Source organism: Strigops habroptila, chromosome 6, assembly GCF_004027225.2.
Source record: "Strigops habroptila isolate Jane chromosome 6, bStrHab1.2.pri, whole genome shotgun sequence".
Taxonomy (NCBI): Eukaryota; Metazoa; Chordata; class Aves; order Psittaciformes; family Psittacidae; genus Strigops; species Strigops habroptila.
In genome coordinates this window covers 53,545,160-53,567,068 of record NC_044282.2, presented here as the reverse complement: position 1 = coordinate 53,567,068, position 21,909 = coordinate 53,545,160, and the positions used below count along the sequence as shown (strand labels likewise).

Below are 21,909 nucleotides of genomic sequence, written 5' to 3'. Positions count from 1 at the left end.
GGGAAAGATACTGGCATCGTCACTGACAGTGCTCTAATGCCATCTTTCATTGCATAGCAGCAGGCAAAAATTAAATCAACAAAATGTTGGACATAACCACTATTACAGACAGGGCAGGAGACATTGTTTTATTACTATATATAACCATAGTGAACCTGCATCTTGAATATTAGAGTGCAGTTCTGGTGGGTATCTCAAGGACAACATTTCACAATGAAATTGGTGACTGTATGGAGAAAGGCAACTAAAAGAACAGGGAGGAAGCAGCTTCCTTGATACGAGAGGTTAAATGGCTCTTCAGTTTGGGGAGCAGAATGCTTATCAGGAGCATGACTGAGGTTTCTAATATCATGACAGTAAATAAGGTAAATACAGAGTAAAATACACCATATTCAGTAATGGAACTAATGGTTACTGAATGGTATTAGCTGGTTTAAAACAGATAAAGTAGTATGTGACAGGTAAAAATAGGGAACTAGCAGCCAAAGCACTATCCTGTGGGCAAATTACATTAGCAGACTTAGTTATAAAAAACCCTATGGACCACTGGTCCATAAACAGCTGCTGAAAGAACCAGGTTCTTTGTTGTGCAGGTGCACTGCTGTCCCTGCTTTGGATACAGACCTTCTCCACTCTACTGGCAGCTCCTGGTCCCAGTGCCATCTTGTGGCAGGGTTCTGAGCCTGAGAGATTCACCCCAAGGGGAAGGGATACAGAAAGTGACCAGGCTTGGTTTCTCTCACTGAATAGCATCTACTCTTGCCACTGCTGAGCTTGGGGGGACTCTCTTGCCTGACCCATTAAAATGTTTTGTGTGTTCTCAGTATCATATGCCAGGATCTATAGTTACTGGTGCACTTACTGTAGCAGCATGATGCTAAGAGAAGTATAGAAGGTCATATAGTTTAAAAAGCCAGGATAGTTTAAAAAATAATGAAAAGTTGTATATGAGATTGTTTTCATATATATTTTACTAGAAGTACAGGAGAAGGAAGCTCACATCCTGTCGGTAGTATACATTTAGACAATATTCTAGAAAATAGCCTCATGTAAATTCTCTAGGTTCAGTATTTCTTGATAAGGATGAGGGAATAAATTGACAGATATTTGAATCTGACACCGTTGATTCTTGAGGTTTCTCAGATTGGAATCTAGCAAATCAAAAATGAAAAAATGGGGAGAGCTACCAGGAAAGAAGAATTCATACTGATACATTTAGAACAGGGTATACAAACTTTTTTGATCACGCACTACTATCAGTTAAAAATTTCTATCAGTAATATCTTGAGCATGCACCCCCAATATATATTTGTTTTTAAATACAAATTATATATATGTACTAGTGCATTACTGATATTTTCTTCCTGCACCTCACTGTGCATGCACCCTGCTTTGGAGACCACTGATTTAGAGTGTGCAAGCATTGAAGTGGTACACTTAACATATAAGTGATGCTGCCTGTAAAGTAATAAAGGGTTTAAAATGAAGCAAACTGTGTTGGAATAATATGCCTGGTTATATTTAGATCAAGTAGATGCTGGAAGAGTAAAACAAGTTTTCCAACAGCAGTCATCAATCACAAACTGCTTCCTAATTTACTGGAGGCATATTACACAGTGTTTTGAAAACTGAACAAAGCTACACTCTTCATTTTTAGTTCTGTGTGATCCCCTTCTATTCAGGGAGCTGTTGCAATCTATGCTCCACAAAGACACACAACATTAATTGAACATTTCATTGCTGTAATTCTGCTCCTAGCAATCAGTCCACTGTGCAAAAAGATTTGAAACTTTTTTTTACTCAGTGAATGCAATAAAAAAGTTATACTTTAGTCAGCTTTCTTCTTCTCCTCCTCAGCTTTTAAAAAAAACAGTTGTTTTGAACACTGCTGTAACTAAAACAGGTCAACATCGATCCTTAGGTGTAGGCAAAATTACGAAAAGGAGAGTAGTTTTCTAGCTCTCTCTTATTTTGTTTTAAAATGTTATAATCTGTATATGCTTTATGAATTTTCATATAATCCTAAAAGTCTTGCCCTTTTTTGTGTCTGATATTGATATTTTTGACTCATGGTTTTTCTCACGATTAAGATGTTCATGCCTCTAGGAAGAGGTTCTAAAAACCCTTGCCTACTTACAGACTGTTTACCATGCCAACTATATTATGATGGTATTGTAAGTCTTTTTAAGATGCAGGTGTTTGCACATCATTTGGTTAATTTCTACCTTATAAAGACGTTTTCATAAGAAAGGAAGAATGTATACAAATAGATTATAATTATGAAATAGAATTTTTTTCCTTAAAAGTAAACCCAATAGGCAGGAATCCCCACAGCTGATTTATTTTTGTATGTTCTGGTGCTTCTTTTAATGTGTCACTCCACTGAAGAATTTGTATTACACTTCTTTTGAGATTTGTGATTTGAGAAGATACTCTCCTATGTCTAAGCAAGTAACTTACTAACTGTTGTGAGGGTTTATTAAAGTACAAATTACTGTTTCCTATATAAATGTGTTAGAAGTATGCTATAGCTCAGTGCCCTCAAAACAGAGGCTGCTGCCTGAATGCTAGTATTTGTAAGTTAGTATTTTCCTGCAGGTTAAATGGGGGGTCTTTTGACTTACATGCAGGTTAAAGGCAGGTCATGTTTTTGTGGTATATAGCCATCACTGACTGTTTCATTTTATGGGTAGTGAAATCAGGAGAAAATAGATTGTGTTGCATTGATCTCTTTTTGAACATCTGATTCCCTTTAACAGGAACAGAAAAAAGTTTAAGGAAAAAATGAACAAGTACTTTGGTGCTTTTTAAAGAAATAGAATTGTTAAACAATGTTACTCTTAAATCCTTTGTAAAATTCTTGATTTAAAAAAAATACAAGGGTAAAACCGAAAACTTAAGATAAAAAATATTGCATATTTATTCACACTCAAATCATTCTGTCAAAATGCCAGTATAGCTGCTCAGTTTGTGGCTGTGGGCGTTATGATACGTGATGCATTGTGGAGACTAAAGCTCTGTGCTTTATATTACAAAATCCAATTGACTAGAAATGCTTGAGTACTGCAGAAGGACTAAAGACCCGTGTTCAAGAGTAGCTCCCCTGATGGCAATAAATATCTAGTTGGAAGATTTTCAACAGCCTTTCAACTTCTTTTGCTAGGAAACAAACTGCTAGTTAAAACTAATACATATCAATTAAAAAAATCCTAAAATAATTCATTGCTAATTTTATACACATTGCTAATTCAAGTGCTGTGTTTTGAATATCTAACTTTAAAATAAGGACTTAAAAGACTCAGTCTCACACAATGTTTCTTTAAAAGCTGTGAAAAATCGAAGATTATATGGGTAGTCCTTGACTCGTGCTTCCTCTAACACATCCCTCACCTCCCCTTTTTAGCACCCTAGTTGCTTTTGCCAATAAAGGCTGTATAGAAAGCAGATGTACATACATAGCCTCTACATACATGTACATACATGTCTTAAAATGGTCTAATTGTGTGGACATCTCCTGTGTTTGATAAGAAATAACAAATACAATGTCTCAGACAGAAGTTAAAATAGAAGAACACAGGTTTAGGTTTTTTGTTCTTAGGACTTCTAGGATAGTTTTCTTTGTAGCAAAGTAAAATGGGGAAGTAAAGAAAAATTAAATTGGAATTAAATGATTTATTGATTTTGGTAATGTTCTGTGTATGCCAAGTGCTTAGAAATATGAAGTAGTATGATTCATATCTTAATTGATTAAAGAGACACAACTGATGCATCAAAATATTATATAGCTAATAAGTGGCTAGTCATCAGTCATGTTGTAACAATACAATGTTTGGTCACCTGATAAATTATATTAAAGATAAATCTCTAGAACTTTCTAAACTGTACAGGTGAGTTTTGAGTTATGCACAATCATAATACAAACACATTTTATTGTTTTAGCAAGATGTGTTTATCCTTTGGAACACATTGTCTACTGAATTTTCTGTTTTGTTTCTGAATCAGTATTGGGTAGCTTCTGAATGACAGAGAAGTTTGAGTGACATTCTTAATAGCCAAGTTACAAGATAAAGTTCTAGTTCTTTTATGTTTCATGGACTGTAGAAGATAATAGTGTGTCCTTAAATCTGTCAAATTATGCTTAGTTCATTTTCCATGATAAAGAGAGGTAGGTAAGGATTGATTTACAGCCCATTAAAAGAGTGTTTCCATTGCTTTCGCTTTATGCTGGGAGAGTAGGACATTCAGACTATATTGAAACTGAATTCTATCCTTAAGAATCAGTATGGGAAAAAGCATGGAAGTGGTGAAGGGCTAATAAGTTACTATGCAGACATTGATTATACGATCCCAAAATGTTAATGTACCATCAGTGTGAAGTTTTGAAGTGAAATGAAGTTTTGTATAAAAAGATAAGATAAATTCTAGTGTTACAGGAAAATTTGGAAGCCATGTGTAGCTTTAATTTAATATATTGTTTCTTAGCTGTTATTCAATTTGTGAGAATGGAGTTTGCTTTTCAGCTCTCTGACTTCTAACGAAACTGCAGGGTTGACTATGAGTGAGAGTCTGCCTCCAGCTAAAGCAGTATAAATCTACCTGAAAAAAAAAAAAGGCTGAAATCATCTGTGTAAAACTGAATTAATACTTCAACAAGTTAATCATGTGATTGATTGCTAGATAGTTGTCCACCAAATGGGCATGATTAGCAGATATGAGCCATAAATTTCTACCATTAGAGTATGCTGCGCTGGCAGGAAGAATACTAAAATAGTAGCCTGAGCAAGACAAGGATCATGGTGTTCTATAATAAGAGGTTTGTAGATTATTTAGGACAGTGATTCCCAAACTGTGGTCTGTGGGCTGCTGGTAGTTCCCAGGACACTTGCTTGTGGTCCAAGAAGAGCTAGCTAATCAGATGGAGTTGGCTCTCTCACCGGTTTCCACTTGCTAAGCTGAATTAATGGTAGCTAAGAATACTTTTCCAATAACACTTTTTTTGTGTAAGCGTTTGCTGCAGTGGCCTTAGAGATGTGCCACTATGAATGTGTGGTGATGGCGGGGAGTGGGAATGTGGTCTGCACCGCTGCAAACACAAGAGGAGGAGCTCATGGAAGTTAGTTGTTAGGACTAGGCTCCTAAAAATAGGGACTCACCCTTAGCTAACAGCCTTTGTCTGTCTTCTTGTGCATAACCCCAAAGGAGAGAAGTTACACAGGCACAGGGAGTCAGTATGCATTTGGTAATTTTAGTTAGCTTGTGACTCTCATTTATTTTAAGTAGTATGGATGTTTTTAAGGAGTGCTGATTTTGGAGAATACCTACATTGCTGAATCAGGTGAATCAGAGCTACTGGCAGTTGGTTCAGTCAGTACAAAACCACCTCAGAATCATCATCTCTGGTGTGTAGAAGGTTTTTGACCAGCAAATCCTTATCTGGGCGTCAGCATTGTTTGGTAAGTAGTAATGGAAGGTATCTGACCACATTGAAAGTACATGGTGATAGCCATGCTTAAAAGGCATTTACGTCTTCTATAAGTAAAGGGAGAAAAGCAGTAGGAAGGCAGGTGAGCTGGCATCTCGCATTCTTTAAGCTTATGTACACACACATGTAATTCACATTACACATTTAATTCACATTAATTTTGATTTCAACAATACTTTATGCTTCCTAGGCATAGAAATTAAAGTATTGGAGAATCACTGAAAGATGGATTATCTTTAAGTCAAGTTAGAATCATAGAATAGTAAGGGTTGGAAAGAGCTTTAAGATCATCTAGTTCCAACCCCCCTGCCATGGGCAGGGACACCTCGCACTAAACCACGTGGTCCAAGGCTCTGTCCAGCCTGGCCTTGAACACTGCCAGGGATGGAGCATTCACAACTTCCTTGGGCAACCCATTCCAGTGCCTCACCACCCTCACTGTAAAGAACTTCTTCCTTATATCCAATCTAAACTTCCCCTGTTTAAATTTGAACCCATTACCCCTTGTCCTACCACTACAGTCCCTAAGGAAGAGTCCCTCCCCAGCATCCTTATGGGCCCCCTTCAAATACTGGAAGGCTGCTATGAGGTCTCCACTCAGCTTTCTCTTCTCCAGGCTGAACAGCCCCAACTCTCTCAGCCTGTCTTCATATGGGAGGTGCTCCAGCCCCCTTATCATCCTCGTGGCCCTCCTCTGGACTCGCTCCAACAGCTCCATGTCCTTTTTATGTTGAGGGCACCAGAACTGTACACAGTAAACCAAGTGAAGTCTCATGAGAGCAGAGTAGAGGGGCAAGTTCATTCAAAGTTTAGTCAGTTATGTTTAAATATTATAGACTTGGAGAAGTCTGTAGTCATGATTGCATCCCAGAACACATAGGGACACAAATAAAATTCTGCTTAATTTTATTAAAAGAGGTACAGAATCATAGAATCATAGCATGGTTTGGGTCAGAAAGGACCTTAAGATCATCTAGTTACACCTCTCTGCCATGGGCAGGGACACCTCACACTAGACCATGTTGCCCAAGGGTCTGTCCAACCTGGCCTTGAACACTGCCAGGGATGGAGCATTTGCCACTTCTCTGGGCAACCCATTCCAGTGCCTCACCACCCTCACAGTGAAGAACTTCTTCCTTATATCCAACCTGAACTTCCGCTGTTTAAGTTTAAACATATTACCCCTTGTCCTATCGCTCCAGTCCCTGCTGAAGAGTCCCAAGATGTCTCCTAGAACAATGGTATCACACTGTAGATACATTAAAAAGAACCAAGCTGTAAGCATGCCATCCAAGTAGAATTAAGCTATTTTCATAACTGTTTCATAGTTAAGTGTCTCTTTTTTTAATGTATAGAGAGGAGAAGCTTCCTGTTTATGAAGCTGGCCTTGGCACTGATTAATCACATTGAGGTCTTCACGTGGTACTCATCAGGAGCCAGGGATCCCACATCGGGGTGTGCACAGAGGAACTGGTTGTTTTTACAGGATGAGACAGGAACTGTCAGCTCAATGCAGTGCAGTCTTGCTGCCCCTCCTGACACAGCAATTGCTGCTGTCCAGAAACCTTATTCCCTCCTTGCCTTGGAAAAGGCAGCTTAAGGAAGGAAGCATGTGTACATATATAAAAGTTATTATAAGGCATTTAAATGTTGAGGTTTTTGTTTTTGCCTGGCAAGATCTGCATTTTACTCTATGGTTTTAGTGCTAGGTGTCTATTTTAAGGAAACAAATGATCATTTCATGCTATGAACCCACTGGAATGATTTAAATCTAAATGTGTGAAAAATAAGCAGCCCAAGGGATGCTGCAGTACTCTGTTTGCTTCTTTCCTTTACCCACATTCAGGTAGTTATTCATAGAGGGCCCCATTATCATGCCCATAATTATGCAGATAGTTCCTTTGAGTAAAATCTTGGCATTTGGCATTGGCTTTATCAGTTCTGCTTAATTTTAAGCATGTGTTTAAGACTTGTTCCGTTCAAAATCAAAACTAAGAAAATAAAATTTTTCCATATGTGAAGTATTTCTAAGTTGCTCTGTTGTTTTCTTTTCTGGCCAATGAAAATGATAACAGTTTTAATTACTTATATCATCACACCTTGACAACCATGTATTTATTTTTAATAATCATTTAAACACTATTAAGCTTATTCTGGTGCCCCTTAGTGCATATCTCTATACTCCATTGACTTTGATGGAGTAGTGAGCAATTTCTGTTGATGTTACTAAGAAGAGGACTTTGTCTTTACAAGTATTATAGCTATATGAAAAATAAGTTCTCTATATTCTCTATTTCTTTCAAGGTTTTCCACTAAACATAATATCTGTAGGCATATTATTAAAAATACCCATGAAGAGTGAACTAATCTTTCCTAGTACTTCATTCAACTACTTCCCCTGTTAAAAGAAACGAATTTTTTCATACCTATCTACAAATAAGGGTAATATAATTAATTAATTTTTAAAGATATCTTTTAAAGTAACAACTTTTGAAACCTCATAGTCTTCTGGATCCTTGTCCAGAAAACAAGACATGTAAAAAACGAAAGTGACCTTCATCCATTCGAGAGTATAATGTCTTTACTGCATTCCAAAAACTTTGGATGTAGGTTTTGAGATTGTTTATGGATCACTTTCTGCCTTTCACCCCGTGACATAGGTATGTTCTCCAGCTGATACCGTCATTTCTGATTAAATGCAGATGGCTATTAGTGGGGGAAATAAAGTGTTCAAGAATGTGAACCCTATGAAAAGGTAACATTTATATCTTTTGATGTCACGGTTCACTGAGATGAGCAGTGCTGTGATGTTTCAGAATAACTAATTTAAATGTTCACCATAATATTGTAGGGAAAGTAAAAAAGTAAAATAATTTATTAAACAAAATGTTGAGATGATTCAAATTATTTTCCCCAGGGAGAATGTTTAGGAATCTTTTAATCCCAGCCAGTTTGAAAGATATATTTGCATAACAATGAAAATGAATTATCCCCATAGCAGAGATTAACCCCTTCTGTCTGAAAGTGATACTGGCCTGGATTTGCTTTGATAGTTGAGTCAAAAAGTTTATTCATTACATAGGTTAGCTGTAGGAAGAAAGCCAATCAATATTTTTATTTATTAATAAGAATTGCCACTTTATGATACAGACCTTTGATTTAATTTTGATACCCACAAAGCTTGCAAAAAATGGTGCAGATCTTGATGGGATCATTGTTTAGAGGCAGTTTTAATTCACAGTGATCTACAGTTGTAAGACTGAGGAACCATCAGCAATGCACAACATAATTCCAGATTATAAAAATAATCAAGTTTGGAACATGGAGTCTTTCTGTTTGCTTTGGTTGCAGGAGTTTCCCTTTCTTTAAGGAGCAATGTAGGTGTATCAGGGAAAGGCAGGAAACTGTAAGGCAGACTATGCAGGAAGAAGTAGCTGCAGATGGCCTCATTCTTAGATAATCAGCTTCATTAATGAATTACTCCTTCCTTTAGTGTACCTACTTAAATCTCTCAGCAACATCTGAGTAGGGACTGTGTGCTTTGAAAAATGATAAGGGACAAAATGTTATGGTGCTGTGGGCTCAGGTTGAATGAAGGGGTCTCATTGCTGCTTACTGGATGAAGAGTTTTTCTTTTTTCATCCTTTTGATACTGCATGGGGCTACTCTTTAAGCTAGACATATCTGTTTAAAGGTTGAATTTTATGTTCTGTGCATTCATTTATTGAAATAATCTAATTTTCTACAGCTGTCAAATTGTGTGGTCAAGTGAGTTGCCAAACTAATGCCATTGTGCTGAATGTTATAGCACTCTACTAAAATTCTCTAGGATTGCCATTGTAGTGTCCTTTTTTTCAGAACAGAACTGTGGTTTTGAACATACTACCACTGAGTGTTTACTGCAGGGACTCCACTGACTCCTATACTGGTTTTCACATGATTTGGAGGAAGAAGTTTTACTCTGCAGTTAATTGAAGAGAGCAATTTCAGTATTTCAGAACGCGTGTTAGTATGTATTAAACTCTACGTGATCATATTTGGATCTGTTTGTGTAGAGTGCATGTCAAATTCAGTTGCTGTCTTTTTAGATAGATTATGCTATAAAGCCTTAGTTTCAGTTTGTAATGAGCTATGGCTTTGATGTCTGCTAAAGTAAATGAATGATAAAATGAACCTTTGCCTGACTGTGACCCTGGCACTGCTTGTGGGTGACCAGTGAGTTAGTTTGCTTTCTGTGGAGCATGCCTCGCCTGTGCAAAAAGAAGACAAAAAATCCCTTTTATTGTCCCTATATTCATCTGTAATGACAGGTCAGTTTTGTGGTGGTGGCACTTTAGTCTCCATTTCAGCTAGAAGGTAAGACTTCAAGAAAAATAAAGTCATCACAGGATCTTCGGCATGTTGCCATACTTGCTGGGTGACTAAGAAGGAAACCTTCAGCATTTTCTTCAGGAAGGTTAAAAAGGAAATTGCTATCTTGGTAATAGAAAATAAATCTGGCCATTAATTTTTAAATAGTGTAACAGAGAAGAGAAGACATAAATCAGAATTTAAAGTGGTCTATTTGAAAAAAATGTGGTGTGTCCCCAAAGATATAAAATTTGCACTGTACAGCACATGCAAACGGTTATTTAAAGTATCAGCAACTGATAAAGAAACCTGCTATATTTAAAGAAAACACAAGTGAAATTCTATTTCCTCTCCTCAGTTTTGCCACTGATTTTAATAAATTCAGGCTTTTACATATGCTGTTTTGTCCAATTCTCATTTGCCTTATGCTGTGCAAGGTAATGAAAGACAGAGCATGGAGTGCTCCTTCATCAAAATTGTGACTTTTTCCAGTGATGCCAGAAAGTGTAACTCAGTGCAGAGTGTCAGACCAGAGAATTAGGTTCTCTGGGCTGCTGGATTCACTTGGGTCATGTCAGCCAGCAGCAGAACCCCTGTTGCTCTGAGATCCATGGGGGATCAATGCTGGCAGTCGCTGAGACACCGTTACTTCCCCTTGCTGTCAGCTTGCACTCCTTGTGCCAAGAGGAGCCCAAACAGAGACTTAGAAGGCTTTTCAAGACAGGTAGTGATTAAAAGCATTGATTGAGAGATGTGAGGTAGCACTGCATTAGTGGAAGGTGTCCCTGCCTGTGGCAAGGGGGTTGGAACTGGATGATCTGAAGGTCCTTTCCAACCCAAACCATTCTGTGATTCGATGATTTTGCATATGTTTTGAGCTACAGCTCACAGTGCACAGAGTCATGTTTTCTGCTGGAATAAACTGTCATAGCTCTTTGCATTTAGCAGTGCAGCACCAGATTGTGGCATCAGGGAATCTAAGAAAAGAAGTTTGGAAACTTCTTATAATCCATCAATTTTGAAGGATACAGGTCAAAGATGGAAAGACATTATGTTTGCTTGAGTGGGTTGTTTAGTCCTTAAAATAAAAGGATGCTAGAGAGTGTTGTTAAATAATTTCGATCTGTTTACTGCAAGTAGTTATTCTAGTTACTAAATGTAACATTTCCATGGACAAATGAAGATAGAAACCTCCACTTTCCTTTATACTTCTATTAAAATAGCATCATCCAAGATTAATATACACAAGAGTAAAGAAAAAGGACTAAGTTATCCTGGGTGCTGTCCTAATGCCATTATAGTAACTAGTGAAGTAGGAAATTCGTTAGTGTTTAGTGTTACTCTATTAAAGATTGTGTTATTTTAGTATTATTCTGAAGTCATACTTAGTTGAACATTTCAGTCTTGGTCTATATCACAGTTCTAAATAAAATTTTGAGATGGATTTTCAAGAGAAATTAGGACTGGCCAAGCAAGTTTGGATCCAAGTCAGCGTGGATTCAGTAGAAGCGTCAAGCACTTCAGAAAATGTCACCCATTGTTCTGTGTGATTGCTGTGAAATACAAATTCTGTATTATCATTTGTGTGCCTCCAGGTGTACTCTCAGCTGCCTGCTTTTTCTCCTTTTCCCTTTGTAACATTGAGGCGTGCTCCTTGTCATTTTCTCTGACTTTAAAAATAATTCTTTTTATTCCCTGAATGTGGAATAATATGGGTTGTCTTACTTGGCCAGCGGTCTTACTTAGCTCCAAACTTCAGCTCTCCCTTGTTTGCTCTCAGTCCCTCTTTCTCTCTTTGTATCTGTTTAAACTTCCCAAAGTTTTGAAGTGCTGTTTTCAATAGGTGTGACTGTTGGACTTCCCTACTGCAGTGCAGCACCTCATTTATTGTACACCAACTAAATCAATGCCTGTGAAGTGATAGTCATCCATTTTTGTTCCTTCAACACTCACACAATTTCCACTGTCCTTTCTTTACCGCCTGTGCTGTATCTACCCAGTCTTGATGTGCAGAACATCACTCTCTTTTTTTTCTTCCATTGTTAAACTGTACAAATGCAAGTTGTTGTAATATACTATTTACTAAAGTTGATTTTAGTTGCTTCATTCAGTAAGAATGCCTCAGTTTCAAGACTAAGTTTTTGTCATGTTAAATTGGAAGATGTTAGATCTGATCGAGCATCAAAAGGTCTTGATGCTAATATGCTTTCCAGTAAAGAATTACCTTAAGGATCAATGTGCTTTCTCTGCATTATTCTTGGAGAGACTAATATGTCACACACTTCAGGCTATTGGTGCACGATAATTCAAATACCGGTGAAGTACACTTGTCCTTGAAAAACTGGGTGATACTATTTCAAATCATATGTGAAATGAATATTCCTAATGGAAACATGCAAGGTAGACGTTTGCAGGAGTACCACTTGCTAGTCAGGCAAAGCAAAGCAAATAGACATTTTGGAGAGTAAAAATGGATTTTGGAGGGGCTGGACTGATTTTTGCACCTTAGTGGTTTTTGTGGTGTAAGCTCGGCAAATCAGCAATGTAATGGAAATTGCAAGATTTTCTCTATGTTGTTTGGACAGACATTATTGGTACAAAGATCCTATCAAGAGGCTCAGGCTAAACGTAGAGCCCTTTCAGGTAGAAGTGCACACCTAGGTGCACACTTTTTTCTGAAGGTCTTGTTATTGACTTCGTTTTCTCAACCGCCAGAGCTTCAAGTAGAATCATAGAATCGTTTAGGTTGGAAAAGACCCTTAAGATTATTGAATCAAACCATTTACCTAGAACTGCTAAGTCCATCACTAAGCCATGTCCCTAAATGCAACATCTGCATGTCTTTTAAACACCTCCAGGGATGGTGACTCAACCACCTCCATGGGCAGCCTGTTCCAATGTTTGACAACCCTTTGAGTGAAGATTTTTTTCCTAATATCCAACCTAAACTTCCCCTGGCACAACTTGAGGCCATTTACTCTCATCCTATCACTTGTTATCTGGGAGAAGAGACCAACACCCACCTCACTACAACCTTCTTTCAGGTAGTTGTAGAGTACATGAACTCTGCTTCCTCTCATTGTTTATGAAGTCTCTGCAAATGCAAGACTACTTCATTGCTTTCTTCATAATCCCTTTTCTTACCTTATTTTTTCCTGCAGTGCCAGAGAGGTGTGCTTCACTTCAGCACCTAGTATGGCAAGGCTGAGCCTAGTTACATTGACACCTGCTCTGGTAGCTTGTCTTTGCTGTGGAGTTATTCTGGAATGCTCAGAGACCTCAGTAGCCCAGGAAGAGTGACTTTTTCAGGGGTTCCCACTACATTGGTGTTACTTACTGGTTTTGTTTGGTACCTGTTTGCTTGTAGGTAGTCCTCTAACTATTTCAAGCTGTTTTCAATGATTCTCCGTTAATAAGCTGTCATAGAGCTGATTCATTTTGACATTACTGGAAGAGGGGAGAATTGCTGGAAGGTTTTGAAGGGCTGCCAGCACTGAAATTACTTGTTATTTTGCAAGTGTAGATGTGCACACCTAGACATGAAAGTACTTCAAAACTGGGAATAAATGGGTAAAGCCTGGATAAAAGCCTAATTTATGGCAAAGGGCATAATATTGTTTTCTTGAGCTCCATAATTACTTGTCTCATGGAGGGTATTCTACAAAGTAAAATGGTAAGCTGAGTGAGATACCTGATGTGTTGGAATGACTTGAGTTTTACAACCAACTCAGCTACATGAGGTCTTTATCTTGGACAGGGCTTTGAGCATCCTGTTCTGGTAGAAGGTGTCCCTGCCCACAGCAGGGGGGATGGAACTAGGTGATCTTTAAGGGCCCTTCCAAACCAAATCATTCTGTGATTCTTCAAAGTGATTAGGTCTGCTGGAAAGCAGTCCTTAATAATCCAAGTACTGTGCAGCCATCAAAGGTGCAGCCTAGAAGTGAAAAAATGAGACTAAAAAAGTCACAATGAGTTTCAAACTCATTCCTGTGTCAAGATACATTTTACATAGCAGTCAGCCTCAGTCATGAAGTCCCTTCCAGTTTTGTTTCTGTGGGCAAGTGAAGAAGGGAATTCACAGAGCCTTTCACTTGGCTTCAGCATGTCCAGAAAACAAGAAATGTAGCTTGAGCAATCAGCTTCCCATAGGCTCAGACCTCTTTGGTTTTGCTCCTTGACGACACTTTATGATGGAAATTTAGATCTGCTCCTACACAGTATTGGCTCTTTAACGTCTAGCCTGCCAAGTTAGGATTTTTTTTTTAATTATTATTATTATTATTATTATTTTTGTTTGGATTTTTTTTTTAATAATATCATACTGAAAATTCTTATAAATTGCATTTTCTGTAGGTATTTAGCTTACTGACTATGCAGTAATTACTGAAAATACAGTAATTCAAATACAGAAATGCATGTTAAAATGATTCTGGAGGCATTGATTGGTGTAGAACTGCATAATAAACCACTGTTTAATAGGTGTTGGCCTTGCCAAAATTGAAGATAACCAACAAATTTCTGCTTCAAAGTTTGTACTGTTATCATACGTTGGTGATAGTTACTTTTATCAGAGGGAAGCAAGACTGAGAATGCAAAATAAAAAGTCTCTCACAGATATCTCAATTTAATAGATTCAGTGTGCTCCTGTATTCTTTTAATAAAAATTTGGGGTTTAGTATTTGTCATGTTTATTAGTTCATTCTGTCTGACTGTGCTTGTACTAATTTAATTATAATACAGCTTCCTTTCAAAAACAGATCAGGTGTTAAACAAGTGTCCCAGCAATAGGTGTGTAGATAGCAAAGGAAATCAGTAGTTCCATTTGTAGGTTAAGATCTTGTTAGTTTTTTTATAAAAAAAAAAATACATATGACCACTTCAGTTTCTCAGTAAATGGTAATTTATTTGTGGAGGATATCTTTACAAAAAGTAATTGCTCCAATAAACACTAATGAGTGGTGTGTTTATCTTAAAAGTTGCATGAACAGTTCCTGAGGGTGGTAGGGCCAGATTAAGGTCTAAGGGTTAATCTAAAACACAACGCTTTAAGACCTGGTTTCTGGTGTCAGAAGGAGTTCTTCAGTATTTATTGAACATTCTTAACGGCTTCCATCCCAGTTCTTTGGTATTTTATTGCTTGCTGATACAAATTATCCAGGGTTCAATAATCAGATGAAAGGTTGGGTGAAGAATTCGGGCTTTAAGCGGTATATCTTTAGGGATTGTATTTTCTAACACATTTGCCCATACTAGGCCTACCAACCTGAAATCTCAGCTTTGAAGATTACAGTTGCATTTAAGCATTTTCAGATGTCAGCATTCAATTGTAAGAAATTATTATGTTTTGCTATAAGAACAGAACCAATCAAATGATTTCTTTAATTTCCAGAATTAGACTTCTGACTGTGCATGGGAGTTTAACAGGTAAACCTCCCAGGTGCTTTAGTTGTGGGGTTGCTTTCTGCCTGTCACTACACGAAGGCAAGATAAAACTTTCTATGGGTTGCTCCGTCTAAACAGTAGATCCTTAGCCACAGCTGCTGCTCTTCCCACCAGTGTTTGTATGGTTTTGTAATGAAAAACGGAGGGGGAGGGGCATAAAGTCTAAGACACTTGGTGCTATATGATGATCGTGCTTAGGGTATTTGATGGAGGTGCAGTGGACTTAACCTGACCCTGAGCTAGCTCTCCTGAACTTTTTGGTTGGCCATACTTGATGCTTTGTGCCTTTCATTTTCATATGCTTTGATACCATCACTGACCTTTCAGTATCTTTTCGCCTATTGTTTTTTTCCTCTTGATACTTTCTTGTGATGCTACTGCATTTTCATGTGTTTAAACTTGTTATTTCTCCTCACTGTTAACATTAAGCAGTATGGTGATGTCACACAGCTGGAATGAGCAGTGTCTTCAGAGGAAGAGGTGAATCTTTTTCCAGCACCCTCAGTCTCAAGATACTTGTCCTTATCCTGTAAAAGGTCCAGTTCTGAAAATTCTTGACCACAAGGGTTTATATAGGTGGTTCATTAGAGTTTGTCCTTAGGTATCCTGGGATTACCTCCTGGAGTAAATGACCCAGAGAAGAAGATACAGTGTGGGTAGGACAGTGGTTTTTACCTCCCTTTCCTTCGTGGCATATAATTACAAGTCACCTTTTCACACAGTTCCTTACTTGTTCATGAGTAGTTTGGAGGCCTTGTGTATGTGCAGATCCTGGAACAGACTTTAAAGTCATGTCATAAGAAGTGTGCATATGTACTGAGCTCAAATATTCGGTCACCTGTTATGGTGTTGGTAGGTGGGAGTTTGGATGTGCAAACATTTCCTTGTGAAATTGGGGAAGTACAAAGGCATGCACAGATTATATGCACAAATTTGAGTGTAGTGTTGGAAAATCTGGCCTCCACTGTCTTTTTGAATCATCCATTAAAAAGGAGTCTATGTTTTTTTTTTTTTTTGAGACTTTTTAATGAAAAGCTAAATTTTATGAATCTCCAGTCTAAGGCATGCTCATAGAACTGATAAACTTTTTTTGTCTGCCTCAGAATTTCCAGTGCATACACAGCAGAAAAACAAACAAACCCAATTCTCTGTTATTTCCCTGAAAACCAAATTCCTCTTTCCTAGCAAGATTAACTTGTCTACTAATCTTAGAGCAAACACTTTATTTTAATCTATCATTGTTTTCTGACTGTGGGTTTAGCAAAGGTCAGAAAAAGAGATTCATTAAAGTGATGGCGCATTTGTTTTTCTGAAGGCACATCAGAAGATTAATGCTTAGCCAAAGAAAATAAAGAAGTACAGTATTTCTTTTAATACACTTCAGCTAAATAAAGTCTTGAAATCACATGCTTTGGCCCGGATGGGGTGTTTACAGCATAAGTTATAAGTCGTATAATTTGTACTATCTGAAAACTGCTTAAGTGAGCTCTCCTTCAGCCATGCCATTTATTCCACACCTTCAGGTGAAGTAACTCTGGTCTCTTCTCTGATGTAGAGCCATTGGAGAGCTGACTGCCAGTGTGTTTGTGCAAGTCTGTTTGCTTATACAAAGATCCCATTTAAGCTTCTCCACCCAAGAAATTCATGTTGATTTTGGATAATCCCTGGGTGATTTTATTCTGTAAAATAAATAAATAAATCTTCCAAACCTGTGACGCAGCCCAGCTCTCACATAGTTTGGACTCTTACAAGTGTAGCATTTGTGTTGAGGAAACATGAACTGACACTAGGCATGGGCAATTTTATATTTATCCAGAAGGAAAATAGGATGCGTATTTCAGCATCAGGTTACGTGACGCTGGAGTTTCACCTGACAAGTGCAGGGTCATTTGGTGATGAGCAGAATTTTGCACATGGATCACCAGACCCCACACTGCACGCTCATCATCCAGTGTGGCTTCTCTAGGAGTAATGCCAACTTGATTTGGCTTGGCAACAAACCAGTATTTTAGAAGAAAACGAGAAGTTGTATTAAACAGTTGAAACAATTCTCTGGGGTCATCACTGGCTGTCAGGTCTTGCTTTCAGTCTGAGACAGATTGTATGTGAATGCAACATAGGGCAGTAGATGTGGGAATCTGAGCATTCTTGCTCTGAGTGGTGCTGAGCAAGGCTGAGGAGGCTTTGGCCCAGTGCAGTAGAATGGGTCTTTGTGATCATCATCAATCATAACTAACCCATCCAATTAAAAATCGCTTCTGCAAACTCAACTCTCCCCTGCTCCCTTAAGGAAGCACCAGTGACAGGTTTGAGTTGAGTGTGTTCAAGTCCTAAACTCAAGTCTTGGCAAATGCAAGGGGGAAGTAGGTCTTATTTTCACTCTACTCTTAACCCCCACCCGTATCCTTCTTGGGGTTCCTGCTTTGGCAACAAAACTGATTGTGAATAGGCACATCTCTGCTAAAACCAGTAATGCTATGAGTGTGTTGCCCTGAATATCTATGCTGCTATTTGTTAGGTAACTAAACATTAAATTAGACATCTAGCATCTTAACAACTAATGAACTGTATTTATCTAACACAGTTATCCACATTAACTTGAAAAATGTTGAGACTGGTCTAGACTGTCTTTGCTGTATTGTTTAATTGCATTGCAGCAAAGTTCAGCATCTCATGTAGCAAAAATTGATTTTGCATAGTGAAAAGCAGTTGTTAGCCTCCTGAGACTGAACAATACAAATACAGGTTTGTTTTGTTTCCTGCTTGGTTTCTGGGGTCTTGCAAACCATGAGAAGTTCTCTAGAAGATTTATAGACCTACTTTGTCTCCTTTCCTTTACTGTAACCTGGAAATGAGCTGAAATTATTGTAAAATCATGAATTTTCAAGAATTGAAGCTGTGAATGGAATGACAAACGTTAAAAGACATGCTGATAAATCACTGGAGATGGCAGTGCTTGAGTAAAACAATACAGATATGGTAGTAAATATTTACAAGGGAAAACTGACCTGCTCAACCCAACACACAGTAATGTAAATATACTCAATGTAACATACTCTTTCACTTGTTGCTGGATCCTGTAGGCCATTGTATTTCTAGTATTCTGCATTTCATGCGTGTTATATTTACTCTTAACTAGACTTGCGATGTAGGCAGCCCACTCCTGCATGAGGTTGAGCTCCTGTGTAATTAAATGAAAAGGAAAGACAGCTTTTGCTAAAAATAGAAACTAAATTTAAAAACCATATTTTGGCCTTAGGCTTTTATTTAGAGTTTTGGAAAACAGAACAAACTCTTTGTTTTCCATTACGTGTAGAAAGCATAATAAGCAAAATATTACTTCTCATCTAATTTTGCATTCCTTGAGTGTGTTTTAGTAAACCCCTTTTTCATTTAGAGTAAACTACTCCAAATTACGCTGCGATATGACCATTTTTAGTAGAAATATTAGTTTAACTGAAGAACTTCTTTGTTGTGACTTTTGTGTTAATAGTCTAAGCTCAATAAGAAAGCTATCAGGACACATTCTCGAGCAATTATTTTACCTCAAAAGGTTATATTTCATGCAGATGATCAAAAAAGCAATATAGCGCCAGCCCACTTAGGCTACCAGTTACTGCTATCACTATCAAACCCCCAATAACTTCACTACAGTAGTAGTATTAATTTTTAGTATTTGAGGTTACTGGCCAATTGCTATCAAACTTCTTACTTGTGGATTAAAAGACCAATCAGCCTTCATAATTTGATAAACTGTGTTCACAGTCATAGGCAGTTAACTCCATGTCTTTCTCCAAGCAGGTGTGAAACCAGTTGCATCTGAAATGGATCTGTGGTGCTGTCTAACTTTCTTTTACAGTAGTTTTTCCATGCATTTCCATCTTTTTAATGTATGCATCTTTTCAGTATGTCTGCCTTATGGATACTTCCTTCCACATCTTTTTTTCACATAGGGAACTGATGCAGAGGACATCAGAAGAAACCAAGTGGGAAGTTAAACACTTAATACTGGATGGGCTGGTTAGGGCACTACTTCTGTTAGCTGCTCCTCAAATTGCACAATTACCTAGAACCATGACGCTCTAACCTGGTCTTATTCTTTTGTGGCTGGACTGACAATGATAAGAACTTGCATAAATAGGAGTAGTTTATATAATTGCTAGTGCTCTATGTTGACAATTATGCATTTCGTATTTTTCCTTTCTTCATGGGACTTTTTTATGCGTCTTTATTTTAAAACAGGAGATTTTGAATATCTGAAGGTTCTTAGTGCATGATAACATATATGATAGTTTGTCTTGAGTGAAGGGACTCTTATTCCTGGGCAGTTTTGCTGTTGCAGGTTCTGATCTCACAATGTAAAGTTGGATTGATTTAAGCTGATCCGATGCCTTGAGTTTGGTGTTGTTCTGAGTAAAGGGGATCCAATGCTAGATGATGTGCAGTGAAGCTCCATGTGTATCCATATCCTTCCCTGGCTCCCCAGCTACTCAAAAGTCTTCACATCCTGTATGTGTGATTCATCAGTCTGTATTTACCAGTGGTAATTAAAATGAAATTTTTAAGATCAGTGGGTTGGTTTATTTGTTTAGTTAATGTGTTTGTTTATTTCAGAGTTTTCCAAAAAACTGGGGGGGGAGGAGAGATAGTTGAAATTTCTGAATTTCTGTCATTAAAACAAAGGACTTTTTCTCTTCTATGTTTCAGATACAGATATTAAGGAGCTAGAGGATGTTTTTGGACTTAACGGACAAGTAGAGCATAAGCTGAACTTCCTCAAAAAGAATGTATCAAAAGATATAAAGCTGGTACTGATTGCTCATTCTATTGGTTGCTACATCACACTGGAGATGATGAAGCGAGCATCAGAACTTCAGGTACATTAATTTTACAGAATGGGAGTTACATTATTAGCAAAACAGTGCACGTGCTTAGCCTATAGGTAATACTGTGTCTTTCCTGTGGAAGCTCTATTCTGCTATACACAAACTTTCAAATAAAATGAGATAAAACCATTAATGACTAATCCAAATAACGTATAATAATGTAGCTGGGTGTAAATAAAGTTCTGACTCTGAATTTCAACCTATAAGTCACGGAATCATAGAATGGTTTGCGTTGGAAGAGACCTCAAAGATCATCTAGTTCCAACCCTCTGCCACGGGCAGGGACACCTTCCACCAGACCAGGTTGCTCAAAGCTCCGTCCAGACTGCCAGGGATGGGGCAGCCACAGCTTCTCTGGGCAACCTGTGCCAGCGCCTCATCATCCTCACAGTAAAGAATTTTTTCCTAATATCTAATCTAAATCTAGTATCTTCCACTTTTTTACTTTTGAAGTGCTGTTTTATTATAAGTAATAATGGTGATAAATATTTAGGACATTCTTATTGAATTCTCATCATTACATAATTTATAAACAGATCACTAAACACTCGGCAATTACATTATGTTACTACACCGAAAATTTAAGACTAGAATTTTAATACCAGCTTCTTAAGGCAAGCAGATTGCTGGCTATACATGGGGAAATGTATGGAAAGAATAGTAATACAAATTGTGATGAGTACTAGTATGAAATACATAATTTTTTAAATTTTATACATGTGCTTATATCATTGCTTCTACAACTCAGTCTTGGTTTGTGTAACCTGGTAAGTGTGAGAGGTGTTACTGCATGTTCTTGTGTATCTGAACATTTTTCTTTGTCACTCTGAACTATTAAGGAGGCTGATGCAGGGCGCTGTCCTTGCATCTCTGGAAATGGCCAACTGTTAGTGTTCAGTAATAACTCACTCTGCTAGCAGATGATGAATGAAGAATTTTTATTCTTAAACATTCATTCTTGCTAAATCATTGCCTCTTCCTTTACATTATAAAATCTTTGGTGGAAGGAAGTGCAATGTTATCGTAAGTCTCTGTTTAATATATGCATGAGTAGGTCCTTCCACTTCTTCATAACCATTTCTATTGCATGTCTAACTTTTTTTTTTTTTCCTTTAAAGGAAACAGCAACTAAAACCGTGAAACTTGAGGTTAACCCAATACATTTTCACAGGCATATTTCAATTTATGATTATAAACAAGGGCTTTTTTTTTGAGAGAACTTTTATTACTATTTTATCTTTTCAAGAGGGAGTGCTTTAGAAAGTATACACAGTAATTTGTCCAAAAATACCAACTTTTCTTTGGTCGACATCTGTACAGTCTTTATTACACAAATGATTTTATCTGGTTTCAATTCAGCTATAAATTGTTGAGTGATTTTTTTTTACACCTGGCTCACTGGATGCTGGCAGCTTGCTATTCATCACTGTTTTGAAAAGTAGGTATCTTTGGGACAATCTCAGACTGCATGGTGCACTGTGTGCATGAAGTTAATCTTTGACAAGCTACATTTAAGATGCATTTAACAATAGAAAATATTTGTGTAAGCCAGAGTGTTGTGCAACCTTTGTCCCTTTGCCAAAAATAAGTTAACTGTTAGGTTTTATAACATATGAAGTGTGATAATAAGAAACTTGTGTTTCCATCTCTCCCTTTATTTTTACTGGAATATTTGATTCCCACAAGATTTTGAGCACATGTGTGTATTTTAGTAGCTAGATCATTTGATTTTATTTTTGTGTAGTTCTT

At 37.5% G+C, this 21,909-nt stretch overlaps 1 protein-coding gene across 6 annotated transcripts in view; it reads left to right on the top strand.

The window, feature by feature from the left end:
- LDAH (lipid droplet associated hydrolase) overlaps nt 1-21,909 on the top strand; it is a 113,889-nt gene that overhangs the window by 28,388 nt on the left and 63,592 nt on the right. For all 6 annotated transcript variants that reach the window (XM_030491142.1, XM_030491145.1, XM_030491147.1 and 3 more), the window contains one exon: nt 19,982-20,151. In XM_030491142.1, the coding sequence (XP_030347002.1) occupies nt 19,982-20,151 (170 nt within the window). The remainder of the gene's footprint in view (nt 1-19,981; nt 20,152-21,909) is intronic.